The sequence below is a fragment of the Pelodiscus sinensis genome, chromosome 14, assembly GCF_049634645.1.
Source record: "Pelodiscus sinensis isolate JC-2024 chromosome 14, ASM4963464v1, whole genome shotgun sequence".
In the NCBI taxonomy this organism is placed as follows: Eukaryota; Metazoa; Chordata; order Testudines; family Trionychidae; genus Pelodiscus; species Pelodiscus sinensis.
Window position 1 is genome coordinate 22345826 of NC_134724.1, and position 27749 is coordinate 22373574.

Consider the following 27749-nt stretch of genomic DNA (forward strand, 5'->3'; position numbering starts at 1 on the left):
TGACACCTCTCCTTGTGAAGCTGCAAGGGGGAGCTAGCCAAGATTTAGGAAATAAAAGGAGAGTCACCTGTTTCACACCAGAGAACATCTTGGTTGCTTAGGGTATGTCTACACTGCAGTGCTAAATCAGGATACCACTGTATTCCAAAATAGCTATCCCACATCTTCACAGCAAGCCTGTTATTTCAGACTCTGTATTCCCACGTCCCTGTAAACCTCATCCCACAAGGAGTAAGGGACCTTTCAGGATAACAGGTTATTTCAAAATTTGGTGCTGTTACACAGCGCCAAATTACAAATTAAGCCATTTTGAAATACAGGCAGTCCCCGGGTTACGTCAATCCAACTTACGTCTGATCCCAAGTTACAAACGGGGGTGAAGGGGGCGCAGCTAATGCGGGGTGCCTCCCCCACTGTCGCCGCCTCCGGCGGCGGGGGGGCGCTTCCCCCCAGCAGACCAGGGAGACGCGGAGTGGCTTTTCTCGCCGCAGAGGACGTGGGTCTGCAGGGGGGAACAAGACACCAGCCAAAAGGGGGCCCCCCAGAGAGGAAAAATTAATTTCCTAGGGAACAGCAGAAGCAGCAGGCAGTGAGACCCATTGTGTTACAGTCCCCACCTTGGGAGCAACAGCTCTTTCCCTCTTCAGCACTAGAGCTGCAAGTATCTTGTTAGCGTCACGTGAAATTAACAAGTCCCTTCCAGCCTGGCACAGCTGAAGCTGAAAAATTACCCAGTGGTGTGGGTGGGCAAGAATGGGGAGGAGCAGGGCAGAAGGGAAGAGGGGATAAGCCCCAACCCCACACCCTGGCTGGAGCGGAGCAGGGTAAGCCCCGAGGGGATGGGTCTGGTTGCAAAGTGGGTGAGTGGACAATGAGGACCCACCTGTGGCTAAACTCCTGTTCCCAACACAGAATTTTTCTTTAAAATTAATCCTGTGGATAAATTCACACACACACTTCACAGGAAGGGATTTCCATTTTCAGCTCAGCACAATACAACAACAGCTTTGATTGTATCAATATTTCACTGTGCTCTCCAATGACTATTGATTACACTTAATACCCATTTCACTGAACCATCTGTAGCAAATTCTATTTGGAACAGTAATATGCATTGAATAAACTTTTTTTAGTTATAAAAAACAAAGATTCTGACTATTAAATGAATAACTGGGATCTTTCAGGAAGATTTGGATATAGCATGAAACACTGAAACTTATGATCAATTTTTAATTAAAATATCAACCAAAAAAACCTTCATATCAAAACAGTATGTGTTTTTCTTAGAATAAGGAAGTTGTATGAGAATCAGGGTCTTTTCCACCTAACTCCAGCTCCTCGCCCCCCCAAAATATGTACCAGTTCCGACTTACATACAAATTCAACTTAAGAACGAACCTACAGTCCCTATCTTGTACGTAACCTGGTGACTGCCTGTAAGATCAAAATAAGATACACAATTTGCATGGCTCAAATTGCATACGATATTTTGAACTACAGTGCAGTGTAGATGTAGCCATGGAGTCCATAGGGCTGTTTAAGATGGTCGTAGAACTTTTATTTTTCTATATGTCAGTGCCTGAATGGACAGAAGGAGGAAATACGTACATGGCCAAGATACTGAGACTACAAGCCCAGCGATAGGTTTTTGTCCTTGCATCAGCACAGTTGTCTAGTGGCGGCTTTCTATTTGTTGGGGACACACAGCTGCCATCACTAATAATGTTGGCAGCCTCCAGCAATACTATTCCTCCATCTTTTAAAACAGATGAGGCCAGTAACACTGTATCTCCATCTGCTGTCAACCTAGAATGAAGGAAGTATTGCCTGTTCCATCTGGTCTGGGTGCAGAATGGCAGTGGAATGTGGACTTATACAGTAGGTGGATGGAAGGATGCTGTGGCATAACCTCCCTCTGCCCCCCCCCCATCCCCCAAGCAGTCATCTGCTGCAGAACACAAGTATCACTGGCACACAATTTGACATGTGATGCCACCAGCAACCTGAGCCCTCCCATTGACTTTCACTTTTGGCAGAATCGCTTTTTAATGTTTTTAAAATGAATCTCTGCAAGGAAATGACATAGATCAAAAGTATGGTAGATAAATAGACTGACATTATTAAAAGACAAACCTGTGATTCTCTACTCCCCCAACCACAGTTGTGTGCCTCAGGGCCAAACAGGAATGAGGATCTATACAAAAAAAGTATTCCTAGCCCAGAGAAATGTTATTTCTGTGCAGTAAGGGGGAAAGTTTTTTTTTTTTTTTTTGAAAATTCTCCAAAATTTCAGGCAACTCAATGAAAGTTGGAACTGATTTTGCAATAAAATAAAGTGTTCCCCTGTCACCTTTCAGCATGCATAGTAAGCCTGAATCTCTAACAATTAGCACATGAACAGCCAGGAAAGGTGAGATTGTCATCGAGTCAAAATCCATTTTCGCAAAACTAAAACAAAAGGCCAAGCCATCTAAGATGTCTTTGCTTTCAACTTTGTATTCACCTCACCTATCCCTGTTCCACACCCCCAACCATGGACCTTTCTGAAATAAACACTTCTGGGACGGCCTGGGGCCATGTAAGAAATTTTTGAAGTGGCCCCTGGTCAAAAATTATTGCCCAACCCAGACTTAATGGGTGAAACCCTGACTATATCAAAATCAATAGGACTTTTGCCACTGATTTCAGTGAAGCCAGCATTTTATCTGATGTGTGTGATTTTTTTTTAGCCGATTACTTCTCTGTGCCTCAGCTTCCTGATATTTTAAAATATGATCATGCTTACCTGCCTTTGTAAAGTGTGTTGAGTTGTAAGGAAAGAAAATATGTCTTCTATTCCTGCTTGTATTTTTATAAAGTTACAGTACATTTTTAAAAAACACTAAAATGACAAAGGAAAAATACACATATTTGTGTTCAGGTCTGTCTTTGAAATAACCTCTAAAAATAAAGTTTAGTAAAAGTTTAAGCTGGTACTTTATAGAATATGTATCGCTGCTAAAGAACTTCCTTGTCCTCTAATTAAAAATACTCTTCACTGATATCCTGATGTTCTAATTTAGTTTTTACTCAGATAAGGACTGAGTGTAAAGTAGGGAAAGAATACATGCATGATTTATCTCTCTGCTTGAAACAGAACAAACGCTTACAGGCTAACTGAAATGAATTTAACTCATGTACTCAAATATAACTTCTGTTTTAAAATATATCTTGAACAAGGAATCCTGGATCATACAAGCTATATTTTGTGCCAAACAACATAACCCAAGTAAAACACAGAGGTGTTTCACTCTTAATTTGCTCTTTTAAGGTCAGAAAAAAGGAAATTGTCATCCATTGTATATATTAAGGAGAGCTGTTCTAACTTTATTTTATAAGTCTTCTACATGCTTCCAAACAAAGTTTTAAAACATTCTCCTCTGTAATCCCTAACTGAAGTAAATTGCATGTTCCCCATGTCAAAAAAATGCTCTCTCTTTTAGCAGGATATGCCGTTTAATAAAATGTTTAACTAATTTGACATCCGAACTCAAATGTTAAATAGTTTTAATCTTGTGTTTCCGTGATACAGTACTTATTGTTCCATGTGGCTATTGTTGGACAAAGATGGTAGCTTGTATTTAAGTATTGTTCAGGTTTGGTTCATTAACAAATTCCTCATGAGGCTGATGTGTTATTTTCCCATTAAAAAGTTTGTGGGGGTCTGTAACAAACATCTGATATAAAAATCCAATTGTCATGCAGATCACCATGGGGACACAATGTGTGGGCAGGGCGTGGATGCTTAGCATCCAAACTGAACCCACAGCAGGAAGAATAAAATTCTTTGGGGGCCCCATAAAGGCTAGTCATAGGGGTCAAAGCTTTAATTTGCTATCTGGCCTGATTTTTTATAGTACAAACTAAATGGTAACAAAAAAGGGAATGCCCTGTTAAGACAAAGGGCTCGTGTAGTGTTTAACAGTCATGGGTTCCTTCTTCTTCCAATTAAGTTGTTGCCTGAGTGACCCTTACTTTGGATTATGTATCTCTTGGGAACATATTAGGAAAATGTAACTCTTTGCACTGGAGGAAAAAGGCCACAGAGAGCAGGATATTTTTTTGCCTTGAATTTTGCTCTCTCAGCTCTGGATGAGCTAATGTTGAGCTAATGTTGGAGTGTTTTTATTTTTAATAAAAAAGTAATTGCACTAATATTTCATTTGGGGAAGTGGGTTTTGTGTGTGTGTTTGTTTTTATTGAATACATTGAAAATGAGCAATGCAATTTTCCACCAGGCTTTGAAAATTATTTAATTTCATTTCTAATAACAGCTTATTCTGTTCTTTAACAGACATTGATGAGTGCGAGACAGCTGGAATATGCATGAACGGGCGCTGTGTGAACACTGATGGCTCTTTCAGATGTGAATGCTTCCCTGGTCTGGCAGTGGGACTAGATGGACGTGTGTGTGTTGGTAAGACACGCTTATTGTGAGAAAAGTCACAATTAATTAAGTTAAAGTATTAAAATTGCAATAATGAACACATCATAGGTTAGCTCATAGAACATACCACATGACACTGGATTGGAACGTTCTTCTAAACTAATGAATGTCTTTATTTGTGATGCTCACTACAATTGTTCACTTTTCTCTATTTTATTCTTTCCTTTTTGAAAAAAATTTCAGGCAAGCCTCTTAGCTGATGTACATCAGCATAGCCCTATTCAAATCAATGGAGCAATACCAATTTACATCGGTTGACAATCTGGCCACTTGATTTTAAAACAGGTGCACAAAACTATACATAAGAACAAGCACTGCCTATTAAGGATGTTAAGGCCTAGTTGACTAGTCAACTATCCAACAATTAAATGCTTATTGGATAGTCGAGTAGACCAGTCAATCCCCTCTGCCCCTTGCTGCCTCTGTCAGATACAGTCAGAAAAGGGTGGGGGAGGAGAGGGAGCTTCAAAGCAGAAGTGCTGCATGGAGGCTGTATCCAGTTTCCGTGCAGTGCTGCTGCTTTGAAACACTGCATCAGCGTTTCAGAGGGGCAGCGCCTCCATGTGGCCAAGGCAGCATTTCAAAGGGACAGCACTGCACATCTGAGCCCGAGATGGTGTTTGCATGGGGCCCAGGATCAGCTGGGGACACTAAGTCCCCTGCTGGCCCCCAGGCTCCATGAGGGCTGGCCTTGGGCTGCACATGGAGTTCCGCATTCCTCCTTTGAAATGTAGTAGAGTCTCAGCCGTACATTTCTTGTATATTTCAAAGGAGGAATGCAGAAGTGCCTATCGACTAGTCGAGTAGTTGATGGAAATTCCATCGACTACTCAACTAGAAAATTACTCTATATTTAACATCTTTATTGCCTATTAGCACTTAGCTGTTCTCCTTTAGAGAAGAGAGAAATTCTTCCTGTATCTCATGATATTTGTTAGTTTCATCATTAACATTATATGAAGTAAATTTCTTCTGTGTCAACATAATAGTCTATTTAAGGTGGGACATGAGAACTTTTCCAGTGTCTAGAGATCTACCTCTGCATAACCAAGAAAAACTTCAACCCATTTTAAAATAATTTGTAGTTTCATAGATTCAGAAATGTCACACATCTTGAATAGGCCCCAGTCCTGCAAACACACAAATGTTTTAACCCTATGCACAGAATTAGTCTGGTTAACATCTTGTTTGTCAGCATTTCTAGTATTGGGCCAGAGGTCCTATTCATCTACTTACACTGTGACCTTTTCTGTGTGTTCTAGTACAAAGTATGTGAATTTCCAAATGCCTACTCCTCCTTTAGACCCAGTTATCAATTGAAAACAAAAGCATCCATGTTTTTGCTTTAGTGCATATTCAGTCTCTCTAATGAAAAACAATGAAGTAGATGCACTGTGACTGCAGATTCTTGCTCTGTTATGGAGGTAGCTTGTGGGCCATTTGGAAGTCAAGTTGCTCTGTTCAGCATTTCTATCTTTACCCTTGTATTGCACAAAAGGCAGATTCACTGGGCTTATTTCCCAGAGTTTCCGTAAGTGATGAATTTGGGCCTGGGGTCCTGGAACAATTTTCATAGTAGGGGTGCTGAGACCCACTACACCAAACTGTAAATCTTAAGTACAATGGAAACTACTTGAAACTGGGGGGAGGTGCATGAACACTCCTAGTTCCAGCACCTATTTTGGGGCTTATATGAATCAGGAACAAATAATACATTTGGAAAGAAATAGAGGGAACACAATTTAATGTAAAGGGAAATCCACCTTCTACAAGTGGAATATTCCAAAATAGCATTGTTTATGTAATTTTGTCCCGCAAAAAATGATGTAACACCTCAGAGTGTCGGCACATTCTATCTTCATTTCTGGAGTTCAGTCACCTGACATGAGTCAGGTTATGAAAAGTTAATGCCCCGTCACATTGCTACCTCCCAAAACTGCGCTTAGGTCTTAAAAGCCAGCCACCCTCCATTCAAATTTATATTACTCCGGGGTTGTCAGTTAATGATTGCAATTCCCATGCCATTAAATAATAATGATGATAATATAGGTATAACCACAGATATATCCTCTTCAAATGGAAGTTGCAAGGTTTCATTAATAAGGATTTTGAGATGAAAAGCCCCAGCATAGTGTAATCTCTTGTTTTATAGCCTAGTGAAATTGTTCCATCTTCCAAAGTTAATTGTCTGATAGGCTCTCTCTGTAAGGGCTCCGCCCAATAATATGGAAGCTTACTTTTGCATGTAGTAGCTATGGAGAATAGATTTTCCTCAGCATTTTCAGCTCCTGTCAGTCTGTGTGAGGCAGCAGAATTCTTTACATTGAGATGAGTGTTCAGTGATCAGAGAGGTTATAGTTGAGTAAGATTTACTGAGAAAATGATGAACAGAAATTACATGTGACAGCTGCTTCACAGTATTTAAAACCTAGCTCTAAAGGTGTGGCTGAATATATTTTGATTTATGGCATTATTCTTGTGACTAAACTAGATCCCTGATGGATCATGTTTCTCATTTAGATACACATATGCGAAGCACATGCTACGGCGGATACAAGAGAGGTCAATGTGTTAAACCATTATTTGGTGCTGTTACTAAATCGGAATGTTGTTGCGCCAGCACTGACTATGCCTTTGGGGAACCCTGTCAGCCATGTCCCGCTCAAAATTCAGGTACAGTATCTTTAAGAGTTATGAAATTTTCCCTGATAATGTATTTTTACAAAGGTCTCAATTCTGACTCTCATAAAATAGAAAATTACATGCATTGATCCCTTTATTCATAAATCCTGAACCTGGAGAAGGATCATATCAGAAGCTTGACACTCACCTTGCTGTTCTGAAGAATGTGCTACTGTGCTGCATGTATTAAGAGTACTGGGCTGAGGTTATTTTAAAGAGGGCATAAATGAACACCACAAATCTGGCCTGTGATTGCTGCATGCATTATGCCGGGTTTTCAAGCAATGGCCTCCATTGTTGTCAATATGAATAACCATGGATACAGTTTCGACCTCAAAATTATTAATGGGCACATTTTAGGTAACTGGGGTGTCCAAATAGTTAATTGCACCTTCCATTCAGGTGTCTGGATATCTAAATGATCTACTTTGTGTCCACAAATAACTGCGGGATCAGCCAAAATCACGTCTTCCAATTGTGGGTGGAGAAAGAGCCCCGTTCAGGACCCTTTCTCCCCAAACTGCCCAAAATAACACCATTCGCTTCTTTGGAACATAGCTATTCTCCGGCAAGCTTACAATCCTAGGCATTCTCTACACAGTTATTGTGTCCAAGCAAAATGTGCCATAAAACATGTAGCACAGAACAATCTTAAGCTATGGAACGATCTCAAGCTAATCTGTTATCTACTTTATAGGAGAAGATAGTTCAGGATTTTTTTTTTAAGCTTAGTTTTATTTGCCAGCCTTCTGAAAAGGGACAGAGTCTCATAAGCAGTTGGAACAAATTAGCTCAGTTTAGTTGACATGAGATTTTCAATGGGACCAGGCTGTTCCACATTTGAGCGTAAGCCGCTTTAGATAGAATAGCAACAAAACACCAGTCATTATCAGAGCAGGAAAAAGTCATTCCATCAGTGCCTGTTGATACCAGGGCTCTCCTCTTACGGCACAGTACAGTTAAAATGTTTTGAAAATGTAGGGCCTAATGCCATTGACTTCTGTTTCATATTTGAATTAATTTAACAGAACATTTACACACGTGGAAGTTATTTCTTCTGGGCGCTCTTGCCCTCTTCTTCTGTTAAAGATGCCAACGCGTAAGGGTAAAATATAGGACATCCTCAGCTGCTGAGGCAGAAGGGAGGAGAGAATTTTTCAGAAATAAGTTAATTGTTTCAGGAACTGAAGAAATTCCTCGAAGGAAGGAGTTGATCTCTTGCTTCTCAGAAACTCCTCCCACACCAGCCTTACTGTCCTATTCTAAATATAGCTGTGTGCTGACTCCAATGGGTTTTAGATTCTTTTCATCTTATGTGAAAGTGGTTATGTGATTCAAGCCAGGGAAAGTGATCTATTTGAAATTTCTGTGTGTAAAATTACTTCAAGCCCAATCTTGACATGGGAGTTTTGCCAGAACAAGGACTTCAGCAGAGAGACTTTGCAAGATGCTGAACACAGTATATCTTTGTTTTCTTTTCTTTGGGATCGGGGAGCAAACACTTGATGCCAAGTTATTGGCAGATTTCATAAGTAGGAGCATCTGTTAAACATAGGGTCTTTCATACACAAATTCAATTGCTGATTATAACAACAGTGGAAGACATTTTGCATGCGAGTACTAAAAAGAAAGAGGGTAAGATCACTAGTTATAGAGTGATGGCTATTATCTAAATTAACAGCATTGTAATTAACTAGGCAGTTAGCAAAATATATGTGTTGGAAGATGGTGACCTGTATATAGTGGTGGTTTTTAATATCATTATGACTGTGCAGTGCTGTCTGTAGAGCGTTGTGAGCCCATCAGAAAAATTGTAGACATTTACAGAAACTTGTGAGACTCCTTGTAAAAACGAGTCCCTGTGTATGCCTGAAAACTTTCCAGCTCATCCACCTTACAGTCAAGCACATATCATTGTGACCTGCATTTGTCATGTGTGCACATTTTTACTACAGTAGCCTAAAGTTGATGATCTTTAGAGCCAAGTGATAGTAATGACACTTCAGAGTGATGGCAGAATGCTTTGTTGTTGTGGGATAATAAATCTGCTTGTAGATGAACTTGCAAACTATTGGCTCAAAAGAAACAGCTATTTTAAATATTTTTCAGCTGAGTACCAGGCTCTGTGCAGCAGTGGACCAGGCATGACTTCAGGAGGAATAGGTAAGAGCATATAACAGTGTCAATGTGCTGAGATACCACAGGCAGCAGGGATATAGTGAGAGGCAGGGCCTCTGAATGAAGGATGTTCAAAGAAATGAACTTAGGTTTAAGCCCATGGAATGCACCATTTCACTCTACTGGCAGCTCAAGTGTAAGCACATACCCTCATCAGGCTTACGTAGGAATACTCCTTGGGAGCAGTGGAATTGTAAGCCATGAATTTTTACAGCAGCACCATTATCTTTTTGTTATTTTAGAGAACGCCAGCCTGCAGCCACAGGTGTGCACTTAGCTAACTGGGTACTTTAACATAACATCTCCCATCCCCCAGGATGGCACTGAGAGGCCTGATAATTTACCAATTCAACTTGAAATGCAGGGCAGATGTTTGTAGATTGCCTCACAAATAACAGCCTTGGGATGGATTTCTGGTCATTTTCAACACCATGGCTGTAGCAGGGAAGGCCAACTTGTGAGGTGAGGGAAAAGGGGAGCCGTCAAATTGAAAAACCCTCATCTGTGCAGTTGATTCTCTTTATCCAGTGGTCTTCCCCACTTAACCAATATTGAGTAGCTGGCACATGGCACATTCTGCAGGGATCAGGAGCAATGTGTGCTGAGCTGTGCATGATAAGGTGGCTTCATTTTAACAGTATTATGGTCCTGCAGGGCTGATCAGAGGTTAACATGTTCTTGTGGTGGTTCCCTTTGAAGCCCTATAATCGTAGACCAGTTCCTGCAAAGCTTTACTGTAGGAGTCAGTAGGACTGTGCTGCAGAGAAAGCAGACGGTGTTCAGGAAGAAGGGCCACAGAGTGCTACCTGCAATTGGAATGAAGTGGGGTATGCAGTAATTCCTTAGCACTCTGTGTTTTCACATGGGAGACCCTCGTTTCAGTGATGTTAAGTAATCTCCAGCTCCTGTTTTCCTCTGCAGGACTTCAAATACCTGTAGGTTTTTGGTGGATATTAGTCACCATGAATGTGGGTGGTCTTTATTCCTGTGGGGGAAGGAGAGCTTTCTGTAGGAGAGTTCAGATGTGGAAACTCGATGTTCTTGGTATTGAGAATTAGGACTCTCTTCTTGTTTAATGAATTTGACACACCAAAGTGAATCATTAACTTTGTTGTGTTTGTTCAGACATTAATGAATGTGCACTGGATCCTGATATCTGCCCAAATGGAATCTGTGAAAATCTGCGTGGAACATATAAATGCATATGTAATTCTGGGTATGAAGTGGATCCAAGCGGGAAAAACTGCATTGGTATGAAATTTCCATTAATCCCTATCAAAGTTTGATGTTTAAGTCTCTCTGCGCAAGTATTCCATTGATCCTTCCTGTCTGCTCCACTGATACTTTCTGATGTTTCCTCTGATTCTTCTACCTGCCTTTCTGTGGCCTCAAATGCTCTTTCTGCCTTGCAACACATTATGTGCACCTTCAGTGCCCACCCCTAGTTATTGTATCTCTTTTGTCCTACCCAGCTCGGTGACCTCCTAAGATACTCCTCTGAGCCATCCCAGTTATTGCACCAGAACGTTTCCATGCTTCATTACAACTCTTTCCCCATTCCTCTGCAGTCTGGCCTTCTCCCTTTACTTTCCTGGACTTCTTCGAAGCTTCCCAAAGTTTCTGATTTACTTCCCAAATCTCCCTGCCCTTTGTAGTATTTCCACAGTTTCCAGCTGTTGTTTTCCTTTTTTTCCATAGCATTTCCAGCTTCTCCCAACATTTTGTAGGTCTCTTTCTGATACCCAGTTCTGCCTAACTGCTCTCTGGGCCTTACTGATGTTCACCATCCTTTATCACTCTTCTTACAGCTTCTCTCAAATGACCAAACACATCCAAAAATCCCTCAGAAGTCCCGAGCTTTGGCTTCTCAAATGTCATGTGTGCACTTACGTTTTTATTCAATTTTTTTTATTTTATGTTCTGACTGAAATTATGTATATATTAGCATTTATTTTAAATAATTTCTAGAGACGTTCCTGTAAGCTATTAAAAATGTCCTAAGTGCTGCTCTTTTAGTGCAAAGAAAGGCATCTTTGTTTGTGTGTGTCTCTCTCTCTCTTTGTCTCTCTCTCTCTCTGTCTCTCTCTCCACCTCCCTCCCTCCCCCTCCCCAGCAAAACCATCCTAATAAAATGAGGCTGCTTGGAAAGGGAGTTCTTTCATGGCCTCTTGTCAAGGCCTGTTTTTTTTTTCCTCATAATGTTTTCAATTTTCATTGCAGACATTGATGAATGTGCATTGAATACACTGCTGTGTGACAATGGACAATGCAGAAATACCCCTGGAAGCTTCACCTGCACCTGTCCCAAAGGATTTGTATACAAGCCTGATCTAAAAACATGTGAAGGTAATTAATAACAATCCATTGCATTCTAGCTGCATTAATTGCAGTTTAAAACATTTTACCATATTACTAGAATTCTTAATAGCTCAGTATTCTTCTCCAGCAGTTGATATGATTTTCAGTTAAGGTAGAACAGAATAGTTGTATATTATACTAATGCATAGAAACCAGTCAGTGAAAATTTGATCCATGAAAGCTTAATATCTAATAAAATCTCCAATCCAAACTAGAGATGTATTTATAACCTACTGAGAACATTGAAAATTGCCAATATTTTACCTTTGACTCTGAATATTTTTTTAAAAAGAGCTATTTGTACTGAAAGAATTTTCGGGACAGGGTAAGGTTTTGACTTCTGCTGTAAAGACAGATGTCAGATGTACATAATGGAGCTTCTTGCCCTATTTATTTAGTATGAGTAGTGCAGGTAGTGATGCCAACTGTCAAGGTTTTTATTATTTATCATGTGGTAATGTTGAAAATGTGCCTGGTATATATGAAACACCAAGGGGAAAACAGTGTCTGACCTGAAGAATTTGCAGTCTAAAAAGACAAAGGGAATTGATAGGTGGGGGACAAGAATGCAGCATGGGAAGGTTAGACAACATGATGATAAAAACACCTGTGTCTGGTCGAAACCATCAGTGTCCTCATCACTAACAAATATACATGCTTGTGACAACAGTAGGGAAAGTGCTAGTGTGAATGAGACTTGAGTATTTTAGAATATATTGTGTAAGTTTAGCTGGGCCAGGGAGAGAGGGGATCCTAGTTTAAAATCTGCTTTGAGCCACAGGCTTAACATGTGGCCAAAACATTTGCTCAACTCAGGCAGTTCTGTTGTAAAACTGGGCGGTCGCACCTCACTGAAGAAAACAGATGCGGCAGCTGAGTAGAGCTTTCCTGTCAATGTCATGAGGTAGCATATTTTTTATCATGTTCTCCATCGCCTTCTCAGAAGAGCACCCATAGCTAGAAACCAAAATATCAGGAGAATTTCCTGTGAAGTAGGAAGGTTCTGTGTTTTAGTTAGATTAAAGGAGGCCTTCTAAAGTCTACTGGCATCTGTAGGCACTAACGTGAGGGTGTTTCTCTTCTTCTAGATATTAATGAGTGTGAGTCTAACCCCTGCGTTAATGGATTATGCAAAAATACACTTGGCTCTTTTGCTTGTGAATGTAGCCCTGAAAGTACTTTGGATACAACAAGAACCATCTGCATAGGTATTTATTCATTAAAGGTTATATGTTCATTAGCTGAAAATGTCCAGTGACATACAAATATTGTACACCAAGAATAGCATTTTTCTAAAGAGCATTTAAAAATAACTTGGATAGATAAGTTTGGTGGAAAATGTTACAGAAAAATGTTAAGAAAGTATTTGTTTTCACCATTGCCTTGGGTACATGGCTCTAGTTTTTGGAACACAATGTACTTTTATATCAGATTTCAGAGAGATGATAGATTTTGTGCATACTGTACAGACTGCTAGGGCTGGCTCCTTAAAACCATACCTGCCCATTTGGGTGCTTCTACAAAAGAGGCTATTCAAAGATTACAGGAAGGGGTAGTTTGTGACTTGAGGTGGAGCCTGAGCAAGGGATGCTGGCTGTGCAGGCTTTCCCACCCCAGGAACATCCCTGGAAAACAGGGTTTCTTGGAGATACTCCCCGAGTCACAATTTCTGCTCTGCTTCCTTCTTACTCCTGGGAGTCAGTAATTTAGTGTTGCCATAAATCAGCAATAAAGTACTAACCCCAGTCCCGATGCAGGGAGGTGAAGACAAAAATTTGTTAAGCATTCACTTATGTAACGCCAACAGATCCCAGTTGTCTGCAGGCGGAATCAAACCTGGGACCTCTGGAACTTAGAACATGATCTCCTCCTGCATCAGCTAAAAGCCAGCTTGCTGTTAGCTAAAGCTGTAGAGCAGACTCATTTTTCTCTCTGTAAGTGGTCTTGGTGGGAGAGTGGTCTAGTTGGGACATTAAACGACACCCAGGAGGTGTGGGGGTTACACTTATTCTTTGCCAGTTCCTACCCATCTGCTCTGAGAAGGCAGGACACTAGTCCAGCTTAGTCTAATGCACCCTGTTCCAAATATCAACCAGGGGGCGTAAGAGGAGTTCGTTCTCCCTCCTACTGTTCTGAGTCCCAGTAAATATACTCCAGATCCTGAATAGTGCCACTGGGGCCAGTGGGAGTTGTAGGTTTTCAGTACTGATCCAGGGGTTAGGATGTAGCCCAGAACATTTTTAGTAACACTGTTTCCTTCTAATGCCAGTTACAAGTTTTGCATGCTGAAATTCAAGCACTTTGGCAAATATATGAGCCATTATATGTGTGTCGTGTTTGTGAATATATGTAATGCTACATACTTTATATGGCAGCGTCTTGTTTTTCTTTCCAATAGAAACTATTAAAGGCACCTGTTGGCAGACTATTGTGAATGGAAGATGTGAAATAAATATCAATGGGGCAACTCTGAAGTCCCAGTGCTGTTCCTCACTAGGTGCTGCTTGGGGTAGCCCATGCACACCCTGTGAACGAGGTAAGTTCACTGGTTTATTCTGATGATACCCCCATATTCCCAATTAACAACATGATTCTTATCACAGTTAATATAGCTGCTTCCTCCTCTCCCCTCACAATTTAATTTATAAAGCTACTCAAATGCATGACTACCATAGTAATTCAGCCAGGTGGGCTTGATAGAGCAGGTCTAAGCCTACAAAAAGGATAAGTGGCTAGGATTTCCAAAAGTATTTGGCACCTAGTTTGTTCTTTTAATGACTAAAATAGAGGCCAGTGAGCATTTATGTACCTATGCCACATTAAAAAAGGGGACAGTAGACATTGTCTTAATCCCTAGCTACCTAGGGCAAGCTTTACACAAATGCTACACATTACTGTAGTCAATAGGGCAAGGTGGTCAGCTGACTTTTTCTGGGAATTTAAAAACTACTTCAGTGCTTTGCTTACACCCTACAACTTTATTCCATATCTTAATAGGGTATGTCAACAGGCATTTACAGCAACTATGCTCACCGGTGCTCAGTATTTCTGAAAATTTCAGCTAGTTCTATTTAGAGTCAGTTCAACTGACTTCCATGGTGCTGGGCATAGGTTGGTAAAACTTGCATCACAAAATAATGTTACTCACAGTTTTCCCACCCAGGGTAATGTTTGCGGGGCAGCAGTTGGTCATATTGGGCACGTCTAGACTGTATTTCTCTTTCTGGATACCGGAAGTATCTCAAAATAGCAACGTTGCGTCTTTAAAAGCGCCCACTATTTTCCAAAATAGCAGGTGCACTATTTCAGCATCCCTGTAACTCTCATTCCAAAAGAATTAAGGGATTTGTTGGAATAGTGCCTTATTTTGAAATTGTGTAGACAGCGCCAAATTTCAAAATAAGTTCTTTTGATTTAGACTCGGAATAAGCTACACAATTTGCGTAGTGCAAATTGTATAGCTTGTTCTGACAGAAGGCTGCTGTCTAGATGCACCCAAAATGTCCTGAACTTGGAGCTTTAGATTAACATGTTCTGCAATTTGATTTGAAGGACTGGACTACAATCTGATACTTCATGTCTCTGTACTCTAGTTTGTATTAATTAGTGATATAGGGATCCTGCCAAGGCAGCATTAGGTGTATGGCTTCAGAGCTCCCACTAAAAGTTATTAGACATATGGATGTTGTAGTAATGAAGATTTTAGCCCCTGTTATAAGAAATCCTGGATTACTTAATTATGTAGTGAATCCTACATCAGAAGAAGGAACTGCTCAAGATCCTTGTCTGTGTGTTTGATAATTAGATAATTGGTGTGAATGAAGCTGGAGTCATTTAACTGCACCTTTAGTTTAGTTAGTGAGGAAAAGAGCCAAAGCGAGTAATTGACACATTCCATTGTTAATGTAGTTATCCTGTTCTGTGCCTTTAATAACTCAGAAATTACTTTCTGGACTCCCCTATTTTTATAGGAAGAAATGTTAATGTTTAATGTCTTCTTTTTTGTTAATAAAGTAAATCATAGCAGTGAGTGCTAGACTCTGAAAGTTCATGTTTCTTTGTTTATTTACAGACCCAATCTGTTCAAAAGGATATTCAAGAATAAGGGGAACATTATGTGAAGGTATTTACTGTTACTTTCAAACATAAATCATGTTTTGAATGACGAAATGCTGGTGTTTAGATTTGGTGTTATTTGCCAAGGAAAAACATTGAGCCAAATTCATCCCTGATGTTACTCCATTGGCATCATCATCTTTACACCCGGGATTAATATGGTCTCACTGGTTAATTCGTGGTAATGTTATAGATTGATGTCACTCACTCAGAACACACATTTTTGCAAATACTAACTAGAGTAGTAAATGGAGATGGTTCTACCTTTTCTAATATTGTTACTAATTATGTAGTAACATTCTGGGTCAAAACAAAATGTATGCAGTGTCTGTAATAAGAATTACAGAAGAGTAGTTTTATGATATAACAATAGGATTTTGTCATTAAAACACTCCATAAACATACACAAATAAAATAAAATTACAAAAATGTTACAATCAAATTTAAATATTTTCTTTTTTAATAATTACTAGCTTTAGATTTCTTGTTGTACAAGGAATCTGTCTCAGACCATGGTAAAACATTCATTAAAGAAAAGGTTGGTTTTTAAAACTTTTTTTTTTTTTGTAGTGTGTGAGATCATCACATTTTATGCAGTGAAAATGTAAAGCCCCAACGCCCTTTTCCTTCCTTATTGTGGATTAATTTGAACTTCAGCCAAAGAACTGCACTGTGTATTTTCCCTCCTATGCACAAGCTTAGAGTCTCAAACTGCAGCAGGTCATCATGACTGACAGAATCTGACATGACATTGCAGTTAAAATATTTTAAAAACAAATTATTCCCACATGTGGCTTCTAGAAAGAAGCACTTTTTTTTGACAAATGAGCAAACTAAACACAACCAAAAAATTGAATAAGTAGAACACCCCCACATGTATTCTGCACTTTCCAAATGGTGACTGAATACCTTGGCACTTCTATACCACAGACCCACTGTATAGAACTTATCTGACCTCAGCAATACTTTCTGGAGTGTGTAAGTGAAAGAAAAGGGGAAAAAAGTGGCCCCACCTATATCTATTCATAAGGAAAGACTTAGTACATTTTCAACACTGCTGGGATGGAAAAATTATTAATCCAAGATGTGAACACCGTGTTTTCAGCATTTCTTTTACCGGCACTTTAGTTTACAACTGTTCCATGCTTTAATCCTTCTCATTCCAGTGGGCCAGAATAGCTCAGCTTTCTCACACTATTTATCCTTCCTTCTCAAGTGTTTAAATAGTGTTTGGTGTCCACAAACATAAGGCCTGTTCAAATCAGATGATGCAGGGGAAATATTTGTTTAGGAACTTTAGGGAGGAGGATGGTAATAGAAATTCCCAAGGATGATAGACAGCCACTCGTTCCAACACACAGTTCAAGTAAAATGGGTTTTGTGCAGGGAAGTAAGTTTAGGTTAGTGGGCTGGAATTACCAACAGTCTTCCAAATCACAAACAAGCCCTGTAGCTGAAAGTGTCCACAGGTCATTTTCCACCTTGTCCAATGAGGTCTGTTGCATTTGTTGCACATAAGCATGGACCCAGTGGTCTTCCTTTCTATTTCCCAGCCATTATGGAGCTGTCACTTACCCCTCTGGAGTGTGCAAGAAATGCAAAGGTTCCCTAGTGGCAGCTCTGGCCACACAGCTGTCTCACACCAGCACAAGAGTCTTGCACAGGTTGTTTCCATGCTGTACATTTCACCCTATTAGCCTATCAGTATTGCCGGCCCCAAAAATTCATACCCCAAAAATCAAGATGGTTTTTTTTTTTTAAAGAAAGATGATGTGTTATGGGTCTGTCTTTTGATTGTTGAATTCACTCCACAAATGTTCCCAAATTTATTAAAGTGATTTTGGCCTCCTGGTCCAGTAGCTCTCACCTCCTGACCCACCGCTCACAGGAAGGGAGGAAGGAATAGAATCCCTTGAGCTACTGGATTCTCTCTGCTTCCTCCTTCCCTCCCTCCAGTGAGAATGAGGATGGCTGCCTGAGGGAACGGGTGGAAAGTTCTACTTTAAATAGCTCCCTGAAGGGGTCTTTCCCAGGAGGAGGGAAATGGAGAAGATAGCCAATCAGTGGAGTTTCCTGTCAAAAACTAATATTTATATAATTGGTACGGAATGTCACCTGTCACAGGCAACCTGGCTTCTATGTAGGCCAGACTCGCATTACTCACATGAAGATATTGCAAGAGTTGGCAGCACTACAAAATTGGAGCGACCAATTTCCTGGTGTTACTCTCTGAATGAGCAATTCAGCGGCGGGTTGTAACAGCCTTTCCATTCCAATCTTCTGGGCTTGCTCCGTCCAGATTTGTTTAAATTTCTAATGCCTACAGTTTAATTTCTAAGATAATTTTCAACATAAATGGTCAAGCTGCTTTTGTGTGAAATATGGCATGTTCCACAAAAGGAGTAGGTAGAAGGGCATTACAATCCAGTTATTTATGTTCAGGCTATCTTTGTTAAGCAGAATGAATTATTGTTTATACCTCGTCATACAAAACAATACAAAATTTACCTCTTAAAAATAAAATTCAGATGCTTTTATACAAGTTAAAATCCATGCTCACCAGGGATATGTTAAAGAACTTAGGTTGATCCATGAAGTCACAAGTGGTTGAAAAAAGCCCACTGTACCAGATTTTTTTAAAGTGTCTAAAGATAAAGATAGGTACCCTACATACTTTTACAAAATTGTCTCATAATGAACATACAGCAGGACAGCTTTTTTCAGTGACCTAGTTTTGTTTTATTGATTAACCTGATTTCAGGAGGCATATCAAAGGTGCAATGATAACACTTTTAATATATTTTAATCAGTTGCACAAGGCTGTAATTAATTCAGTGTGACTTGCATTGGAAAGCCCAAGAGTTTGGAATTTTGCCAGACTTTGTGGACTTTGATATGTTTTTGTAGTCAGTCTTGAAATGTGAGTGCTAAATGTTACATTTTTTGTAATGTGGATATGTTTATTGCATTGATTTTCATTTTTAAAATTTTGTCTGGAAACAGATGTAAATGAATGTGAAGTGTTTCCCGGGGTGTGTACAAATGGCCAGTGCGTCAATACCTTGGGTTCCTTTGTTTGCCAGTGTCCTAGTGGAATGATTTTAGATGCTTCTGGACGGACATGTCTTGGTAGGTATCAAGCTATTTTACAGGGGAGATGGGGTAGAGTTTTATGTTGGGGGGGGGGGGGAGGGACACCCAAATCTCTGTATGTCAAAGATTTGCATTCTGTACTTTCTTGTAAACAGGGATTTTATTCATAATCATTTTAAAATGGGATTAATAATGGGGCACAGAGCCATTTGACTCTTGGTTGCCAGTTGGGATGAGGTAGTGGAGTTAGTGGCCAAAACTCATCTGATGAGGGGTCAGGAACCCATCTGATGAGATGGAAGCCTTGGTCCATTTCCAAGAGTGCAAGTGTCCATGTTATAACACCACTCAGCAAACTTAGCCGTGTTTGGCAACCTTTATTGGTTGGCCGCAGCAAGAAGGATAGAACGGACCTGGAGACTAGGCCCACTCCTCCCTGAAGGTGATCCCTCCAAGCCAGGGCTGGGGTACATATGGGTTTGAGGAAGCCTCCCCATGCTGCATCTGCTTGTGGAGAAAGTCTGGAAAAAGACTTCAGCTTCAGCTTTATCCATAGCACATTCACCTCTTTTTAACAACAGATATTTAAGATCTGTTGGACAAAGACACAGATTCTGGAAGCATTGGAATTATGGCAGCACTGGGCCCCTTGTTCCCTGATCCAAAATGGACTTCAAATGCTGAGCCCCATTTCCTGGAAAGTTTTAGGTCTATTAAATCTAGGAAATATTAATTCCAGAGCTCAATGACAGTAATTTCAGGGAAAAGAGCTATGCGGTATCTCTGGTGCATACTCCTGAGCTGAGGAAATGGAGGAAGCCCCACTGAGAAGGGATTTTGGGGGAGGAGTCTTGTGTTATGCTTTTCCCTCCAGCCCTCGTTTCTCCAGACTTTTATCAAATGCACAGAAATTCATGAAATTTCTCATACAACGCACTTGTGCGTGCACACGCATAAAGTTTTGTCAGCTCACTGTTTAATTACCCAACAGACATTCGCTTGGAGACTTGTTACTTGAAGCACGAAGATGAAGAATGTACATTACAAGTAGCAGGCCGGCACCGAATGGATAGTTGCTGCTGTTCCATTGGTGCGGCATGGGGCCCTGAATGTGAAGAATGTCCTCTGAAGGGAACTCCTGAATTTGAAGCTCTTTGTCCCAGAGGTCCTGGATTTGCTACTAAGGAGAAAGACTTTATAAATGGAAAACCATTATTTAAAGGTATGTAAGGGGTTTTAATTAATTTGTAAAGCCATTGGGGGAGGGGAAGCAAACCTTGATGGCATTCCTTGCTTTTTATTCTTTCCTTACTCAGGTTAAAAATTCTGAGGAGTTGAAGTCTGCAGGAGATAGAGCTTGGATAAGGATGGAATGCTAACTGAGTTAGGATGTATGGCCAGACTTTTCAAAGGGATTTAGGCATCCTAAGATGCAGATAGGCACCTAGTGGGATTTTAAAATGTGTCTAAGCAACTAAACCTGGGCCCTAACCCACATTTGAAAGTTTCACCAGGTGCTTGTCTGCATCACCAGGCACCTAAATACCTTTGTACATCTGGCGTTGTCCCTATATAAATCGAAACAAAATGAGCATCTAACTTTGGAATGATTATAGAACCACTGCCTACTGCACCTGATGTGTATGTTTAAGTGACCTTTGAAATCCAGGGAGAAAGAGACTCCACACACCTTGAAAATCTTTGCACAGCTGATGGATGCTGAAGGAGAAACATAAAGATAGCTTCAGCTGGGCAAAAGTGAACCTACTCTAGATTCTGAGTCAGAAAGTTTGTTGGCCAAATCATTGTATTCTCATGGTAGAAACCGCATATGAAGACTTTGTTCATTTATATCATAATGTGATACTAGGAGTAAATTTCAAGCATCAGTGGGAATAATGTAGTGCCCATTCTGAAAACTTCTTCCCTTTGTTACCAGTTAGATTGGGCAACTTGGTGACAAAAGTGCAAGGGGATGTGGATGTGTTTGGGAAAAGCATTTAAAGAAACTAGTTAAACAACAAAACCAATGCTTTCATGTTAGAAAGGAAGGGGAAACCCAAATGCAAATAACAATTGGTGGTGGTTGTTTCAGGATCAGTTTTATAAACAGTTACCAGACATTTAATTATCCATAAAGAAGTGTGACATGTGCTTTTGTTTATGGCAATTATATTCTCTCTGACTCATGGACTTCTCATTTTTCTCAGAAATCAGGGGATGGAGCGATTCTTTTGGCAGTTTTCTTTGGCCAGGATGGGCATGATCCAGTGCCCACTGAAGCTAATAAGTCTTTCCATTGACTTCAGTGAGCCCTGGACCAGACTCTGTTAGATAAAAGGGGGGAAAAATAGCCATGAGTGACAAAAGAAACTGGGACTCAGCTTCATGTGTGTTGCTGCTTTGCATTACTATGGTGGTGAATCACTGTATGAATTATTTGCTGTGATCTCCAGTTATAAAAGGGGTGGGAGTATGATAAATGGGAGTCCCTGAACACTGAAGGTAGTGAGACCTTTGTACTGCTCATGTAATGACCCCTTATTGCATGTTTTAGGGACTATCTGGGCCTCATTCCTGCTGTCATATGCATGGAAAGCGGCTTATGGGAACTTAGTAGTGTGGTCTGTTAAGATGATGTGAAGTCAGGGCATTAGATCACTGGTTGTGTTACCGCCAAATCCTGCCTCCCAGCAGCCCCCTATTTTATGGTACAAGATCATAAAAAGAAAGGAGCTAGGAGGAATCTGGGGCTTTTGAATAGCTTTGCATTAAATGAAGGCCTCTGTTACAACCTAGTTACACAGCAAATGCTGCTAATCCTACTGTTCCTTCCATACTGGTTCTCAAAGTTCCACTCTCCCTAGTAATTCACAGTGTGCAATCACTTCACTCCACCTCCCTCTCATAGCATCAACTGTGAAGGTCTTTATGTTTATCCATAAAATCATAAAAAGAGAATGAACTACTTTAAATAAAGAAGCAGGACCAAATTTTCACAAGAGCCTCACTCAAATCATTCTCTACATTTGTTTCTGTACGGTGCAAGTACATTCTTTTTCTGATCCATTCTTTTTGTTCCCAGAATGCCCAAATGAAATGTGAACATGTCGTACCTCATTTTTCTCATCTGTGAAACAGTACTAATATGTTCCTATTTTTGTAAAGCGCTTTTGAGATCTAGTGATGAAAAGGGCTATCTGATTGCTTAAGAGGTTTTCATTCTTATTTGTGTGTGTGTTGGTTTTCATGCACAAAATTGTAGTTGCAGCTTTTAACAAGTTAGTCATTTATTGCTGGATATTCTTTTTAACTAACCTGGATCTCTTTCAATGAAGTTTGACTAAATTGGATGATTTCTGAAAATAACCAAATCTTTCTTTGTCTCATTTTTAGATATCAACGAATGTAAAATGATCCCAAGCCTTTGTACCCATGGAAAATGCAGAAACACTATTGGCAGTTTTAAGTGTAAATGTGACAGTGGGTTTGCTCTTGATTCTGAAGAAAGAAATTGTACAGGTAAAATCTTACCTGGTAACTTTCAGAACATTGTATTTAAAATTCAGATGTTGAATTCTATTTTAATGTGTTTTAAAATTATTTGTATTTTAGATATTGATGAATGCCGCATCTCTCCGGATCTCTGTGGCCAAGGCAGCTGTGTCAATACTCCAGGGGACTTCGAATGTGAATGTTTTGAAGGCTATGAAAGTGGATTTATGATGATGAAAAACTGCATGGGTATGTTCTATCTCACATACTAAAGATGCGGTGCAGAGGCTACATGTTGGGGTTGGTTTTGCAAAGTCTTGTTGATTCAGTTTCCAAAACAAAACCTGACTGGTTTCCTGATCTGGTTTTCTTTTTACTGAAAAGGCAAATGGAAGGTTTTGTTTTTGTTCCATTTCCCCAGTGGGTAAACCAGACTGGTTTTGGATTTGCAAAATCTTATTAGTCAAATCCATCATTTGGGTCTTTGGTTCATTTAATCTGAACCACTAAAGTTCAGGGGCTGGCTTTGGAAGAGAGTTAGGATAAAAGAGCCTGGGCTTGGCCTGTCTCCACTCAGTGGTTTGTTATTTCAACATGCTCTAGTTTTGTTCTTGAAATTTTCAGTTAAAAATAATAAAAAGTAAATGTTGTTACTTATCTCATTTCACAGCTGACCCTAAAGTGGGTGCTTAGGTTTTACTCGACAAATAATTTTGCTGTTTCTCTAGGGTGTCAAAGCACAAATGCACATAGGGCAGAGATTCTCATTTCATCCTCAAGAGCTCCATCTCCCAGCTGGCAGCGTGGCCTTACATGGCATCACTAGTAGCAGTGTTTGTATGCTTTGTGTCATCATTGTTAGTCAGGCTATGCCCTGAGAGACCCTGGTGTGAATCAAGAATAATTTTATGGAAATGAACAGAGTTACTTCTGATCGAAGCTTGTGTGATTAAGAGCAGAATGAGGCTCTTTGGGGGAGGAGGAGAGGAGCAGGGCAGAGCATGGCTCAGTTTAAGTGCTGAATAGCTATAGTATACATTTTAAATGATGACTGATGCAGGGCCTCAAAACATGTAGGAACAGTGCACAGTGATGTGAAGTGACAATTTTGAAAGTATGTTTCTCTTTTAAGAGTGTGCACACTAGTAAAACCTACCAACCTGCCCACCCACACTTAGGAGACAGGCCGTTTTCTGATCCATAATTGTAGTAAATGGGGTTCCAGCAGGCTGGAGCTCTTCCCTAAAATGAATCTTGTCTTGCCCTGCTTCCTCACTGGTTGAAACCCTTCCAGCTTGGCAGCTGGTGCTCCTTCTGAAGCCCCTTTCTGCAGCTGCAATCTGAAGCTGACTACTGGGTCCTCAGCCAGCAAAAGAAAGCTGGTGGACTTGGAGCTCATCTCTGGGTGGAGAGAGAACTCAAAGCCAAGAGGCCAAAGAGAGAAGTAAGGACATTGTCCACAAGGTAGGGAGGAACAGTTTTATTGATTCTCTGAGGGCAAAGGGGGTAAGTACCTGAGAAGAGGGTGTGTCTCTTGAGATATGGTGGAGAAGGATCAGCAACTGAAAGAGGTCAGAATACTATTCTCAAGAGCGGGAGTGATGCATAGTGAAGAGTTGCATATAGGCACTTTCAGACTTCCAAATATCAATATGCACCTGTTCCTAGCATGGCTATCAAGTGCCAGCATTTTCTTCTCTGTTGCAGGCAGGGCCTTTTAGTTCCTACATTGATGTGTGTTCTTTTCCTTTTACAGACATTGATGAATGTCAGCGAAATCCTCTTTTGTGCCGAGGTGGTGTTTGCATAAATACAGAAGGAAGCTTTCAGTGTGAATGTCCCATTGGTCATCATATAGCTCCAAATATCTCCGCATGTATAGGTATGATGATGCCAGCAAATTGTGCACTGTATGTAGGTCATTCCTGTACTTGCGTTCTATGGCTCTAGCTATGCAAACATTTACGGCATTTACTCAACACTGTTGCAGTGCAGAGACTTACAATTTGTTACCTTTGTCTTTTTTGAAATAGACATCAACGAGTGTGACCTAAGCCACAACCTGTGCAGAAATGGACATTGTGTCAACCTGATTGGAAGGTATCAGTGTGCCTGCAATCCTGGATATAAGTCCACACCCGACAAATTATACTGTATTGGTAAGAACTTAATCCTCAGAGCATCTTTAATTATTAATGAACATAGACTATCAATTAATGCTTGCTACTTAATTAACAATAGTTGATGTAAAGAATAGTTTCTATCTAATAAAATACAACTTCATCAGATTCAGTAATCTCAGGCGCAGTGTCAAAGCAGTGTGAAGTACCCTGAGTATGCACTTCCCTTTCTTTGAGATGGAGGAAGTGACATGATTATTTCAAATGTGACCCTTATGCCCACATTTTCTTTGCCATTTGCCCAGCAAACACGCTCAGTATTTACACAGCATCTTTATTTATTGGATAATTTTGCACGGTAAATTGACGGGAAGATATAAAAAACCCAATAACTTTGAATGTGACATAAAATGTAATAATGAAGGACACTTACATATATTGTGATACCCCTCAGATCCGTATTTTATTTCAGATTGAGGTTGCTGCAGTTGCATTGCATTGGTAGAGTAGAAAAGTGTGTGTGGTTCAGTGGCATGTATTTTTAAACTAATTTGTAAATATCTCTATTGTACACCTTCCTATTGTCAGTTTCCGTAAAAGCAAAAGTTCAGAAAGGGCTTGTACGCTCAGACCAGATACTGGGTATGAACAAATAGGAATGCACTTTTTGTGTTTTGAAAAACTTCGATGTACATGGCAAAAGAGTAGCTCTGATCCTGTCTGAGTAAGGTGTACATAGTCAGGGACTTTAGCCCAATCCGGTATATTTTTACATGAGCTACTCCTGGGGGGAATTCTGTGCCACTGTGCATGCATAGAAATTATGTCCTCCATAGATTTCTTTGCTTCCCCACAGAAAAATTACTTTCTGGCAGGGAAGCAAAGGGAAGCCACAGGAGCAGTCACTTGACCCTCCCCAGCAGTATATTTCATGTGCCCAGGGCAGCCAGAAGAGAGAGAGATCATTGTGGGGCACAGGGCAGGAATGGGGAAAACTCAGTTGGTGGGCCCTATCCTACTGAGCTCAGCTGTTAGCCCTGACTGGATGGGACTTCCTCTGACCCTGCCTGGCATCCAGTGTTGTGTCAAACCCACTGCCAGATTCTACCCTCAGCTGTAAGAAGTTCTGCAAATACCTCCCGCCCCACAACCTGCACCCATTGCTCCTTAGCTGCAGGGTGGAAGGATCATTGTACGGGGAGCTGCTCCCACACCTACTGAACCACCTACCCCACTCATACCAAGACCCTCTAGCAGATCCTCATCCACCCCTCGAACCCAACCCCCCTCCTGATGAGCCCCACTCCCCCTGTACCTAGACATCTCCAAAGAACCTCCCATACCTGGATCCCCACCCCACTGAGCTCAAATCAGCTGCACTTGGATTCCTGCCCCACTGAGCCTCCCCCTGCCCAGCTTCTGGATCCCACATTGAGCACCTTACACCCATACCCACTGCTGAGCTCTAGATACCCCCCCACACACACACCACACTCATTGAGCCCCAGCCATCTTCACCTAGGCCCTCTTGCACTGTCCCATTACCTTTGCATCCAGAATCCCCCAACAAGGTCCTGGTCAGACAGATTCCGTCCCAACACTCCGACCCCCCCACAGAACCATTTCAACCCATTCCTGAATTCTCCCACACTAAGCCCCTCCACACTTGGACCTTGCCAGGCTGAACCTGCTTGCTAACATGTAGCGCAGAGGGGCAGGCTCTTGGGGTATTTCTAAGGCAAGCCCGGTCCTTGTACTGTGTCAGGATTGGGTGCAGCCTCATGGCTGAATCCATGTCTTGGGGGGGAAGGGGCAGAGGGTGCTGGAGAGTAATTTCCTACTTCTGTGCAGCCATGTTAGAGCCATCACATTTATCTGACAAATAAAATGTGCACAGAAATGTTAGAATGCCCTAGGGGTAACAAGCATTTCTGCTGACTTCAGAGGATTCAGCAACTATAGTAATGGGGACTATATGGGTGCCTAAATGCATATGCAAATAATCCTTTACTTCTGTGTAAGTACCTGCACATGCAAATGCAGTTGTGTAAAAAATTGAGCAGAAATTGTGTGGGCAAATGTAGATGATGTATTGAAACTCCTTTTAAAATTGACCCAGCATGTATCCCTGAAATGTGCTTAACAAAAAAAAAAAAGCTATTTGTTTTCTGTGTTTAATTTTCCTTTCTTTCCTTTTAGATATTGATGAATGCGACATAGGGAATGGAGGTTGTGACACCTTCTGTACAAACTCAGAAGGCAGCTATGAATGTAGCTGTAAACCAGGGTTTGCACTAATGCCAGACCACAGATCTTGCACTGGTAAGGTAGATTTGTGAGCATTTGTACTGACAGTTCTTTACTTTATATTGAAAAAGAAGGTGCAGTTTTAAGAATATAGATTGAAATAATTTATTCTAACTTATTTTCATTAATTCTTACAGTTCTCCTTGCACACTGCCTACAGGTTATGCATAATATATTTTATTTAGACAAATATTACATCAACTGGCTTTGAGTCACACCTTTGGGTCCACAGTCATAAGCAAATAGATTTTCGGTGAACAATTACGAGCCTGTTATAATTATCTGGACTAGTAAGAAGGTGCTAATGTAGCATTTCCCAAATGCAGCCACCATGGCTGCATGCAGCCATTGAGGACTTAGCTTGTCACCACAACCTCCTGGGTAAATCTGCTATGAAAAGTGATACTTGTTAATAACACTGTTCACAACATATTTACTAGCTAGAAATATGTGTATATGTGCATAGTTGTTTCTTTTTTTCCTAAAGCTAATTAAATATTTTGAGAGAGTGTGAAAGCAGCCCCCAGCAATAGTTGGTGGCCACACCTTGAGGCCACCAGAAAATTTGTCATGAGAACCTCTGCCCTGATGCCTGTTAAACTGGACCATAGTCCGCGCAAAACAGAGGCAAATCCTAGAGTATAGTGGCGGATTTGGGGCAGGGCGAGCGGGACGGCTGCCCCGGACCCCGCGCTTGCAGAAGCCCTGTGCATGCGCCGTGGTGCCACTGCGCATGCGCCGTATCAAAGGGAGGGGCACCGCGAAATTGTGCTGCCCGGGGCCTCGCGGCACTCTCATCCACCGCTGCTAGAGTAGGATTTGAAAAGTTGACTGTATTATAGACGAGTCCGCAGGCGGATCTAGTCAAATCTGACCTTGATGAAGGGCCTAAAAAAATTATGAATTTGATTATC

General features: G+C 40.8%; 1 protein-coding gene across 2 annotated transcripts in view; it reads left to right on the forward strand.

Moving 5' to 3' along the window:
* Positions 1-27749, forward strand: part of FBN1 (fibrillin 1) — a 222762-nt gene that overhangs the window by 115159 nt on the left and 79854 nt on the right. For both annotated transcript variants that reach the window (XM_006135061.4, XM_006135062.4), the window contains exons 16-30: positions 4334-4456; positions 7007-7159; positions 9278-9331; positions 10472-10597; positions 11567-11692; positions 12793-12912; positions 14103-14240; positions 15777-15827; positions 18824-18949; positions 19905-20135; positions 22310-22435; positions 22529-22657; positions 24165-24290; positions 24442-24567; positions 26728-26850. In XM_006135061.4, the coding sequence (XP_006135123.2) occupies positions 4334-4456; positions 7007-7159; positions 9278-9331; positions 10472-10597; positions 11567-11692; positions 12793-12912; positions 14103-14240; positions 15777-15827; positions 18824-18949; positions 19905-20135; positions 22310-22435; positions 22529-22657; positions 24165-24290; positions 24442-24567; positions 26728-26850 (1878 nt within the window). The remainder of the gene's footprint in view (positions 1-4333; positions 4457-7006; positions 7160-9277; positions 9332-10471; positions 10598-11566; positions 11693-12792; positions 12913-14102; positions 14241-15776; positions 15828-18823; positions 18950-19904; positions 20136-22309; positions 22436-22528; positions 22658-24164; positions 24291-24441; positions 24568-26727; positions 26851-27749) is intronic.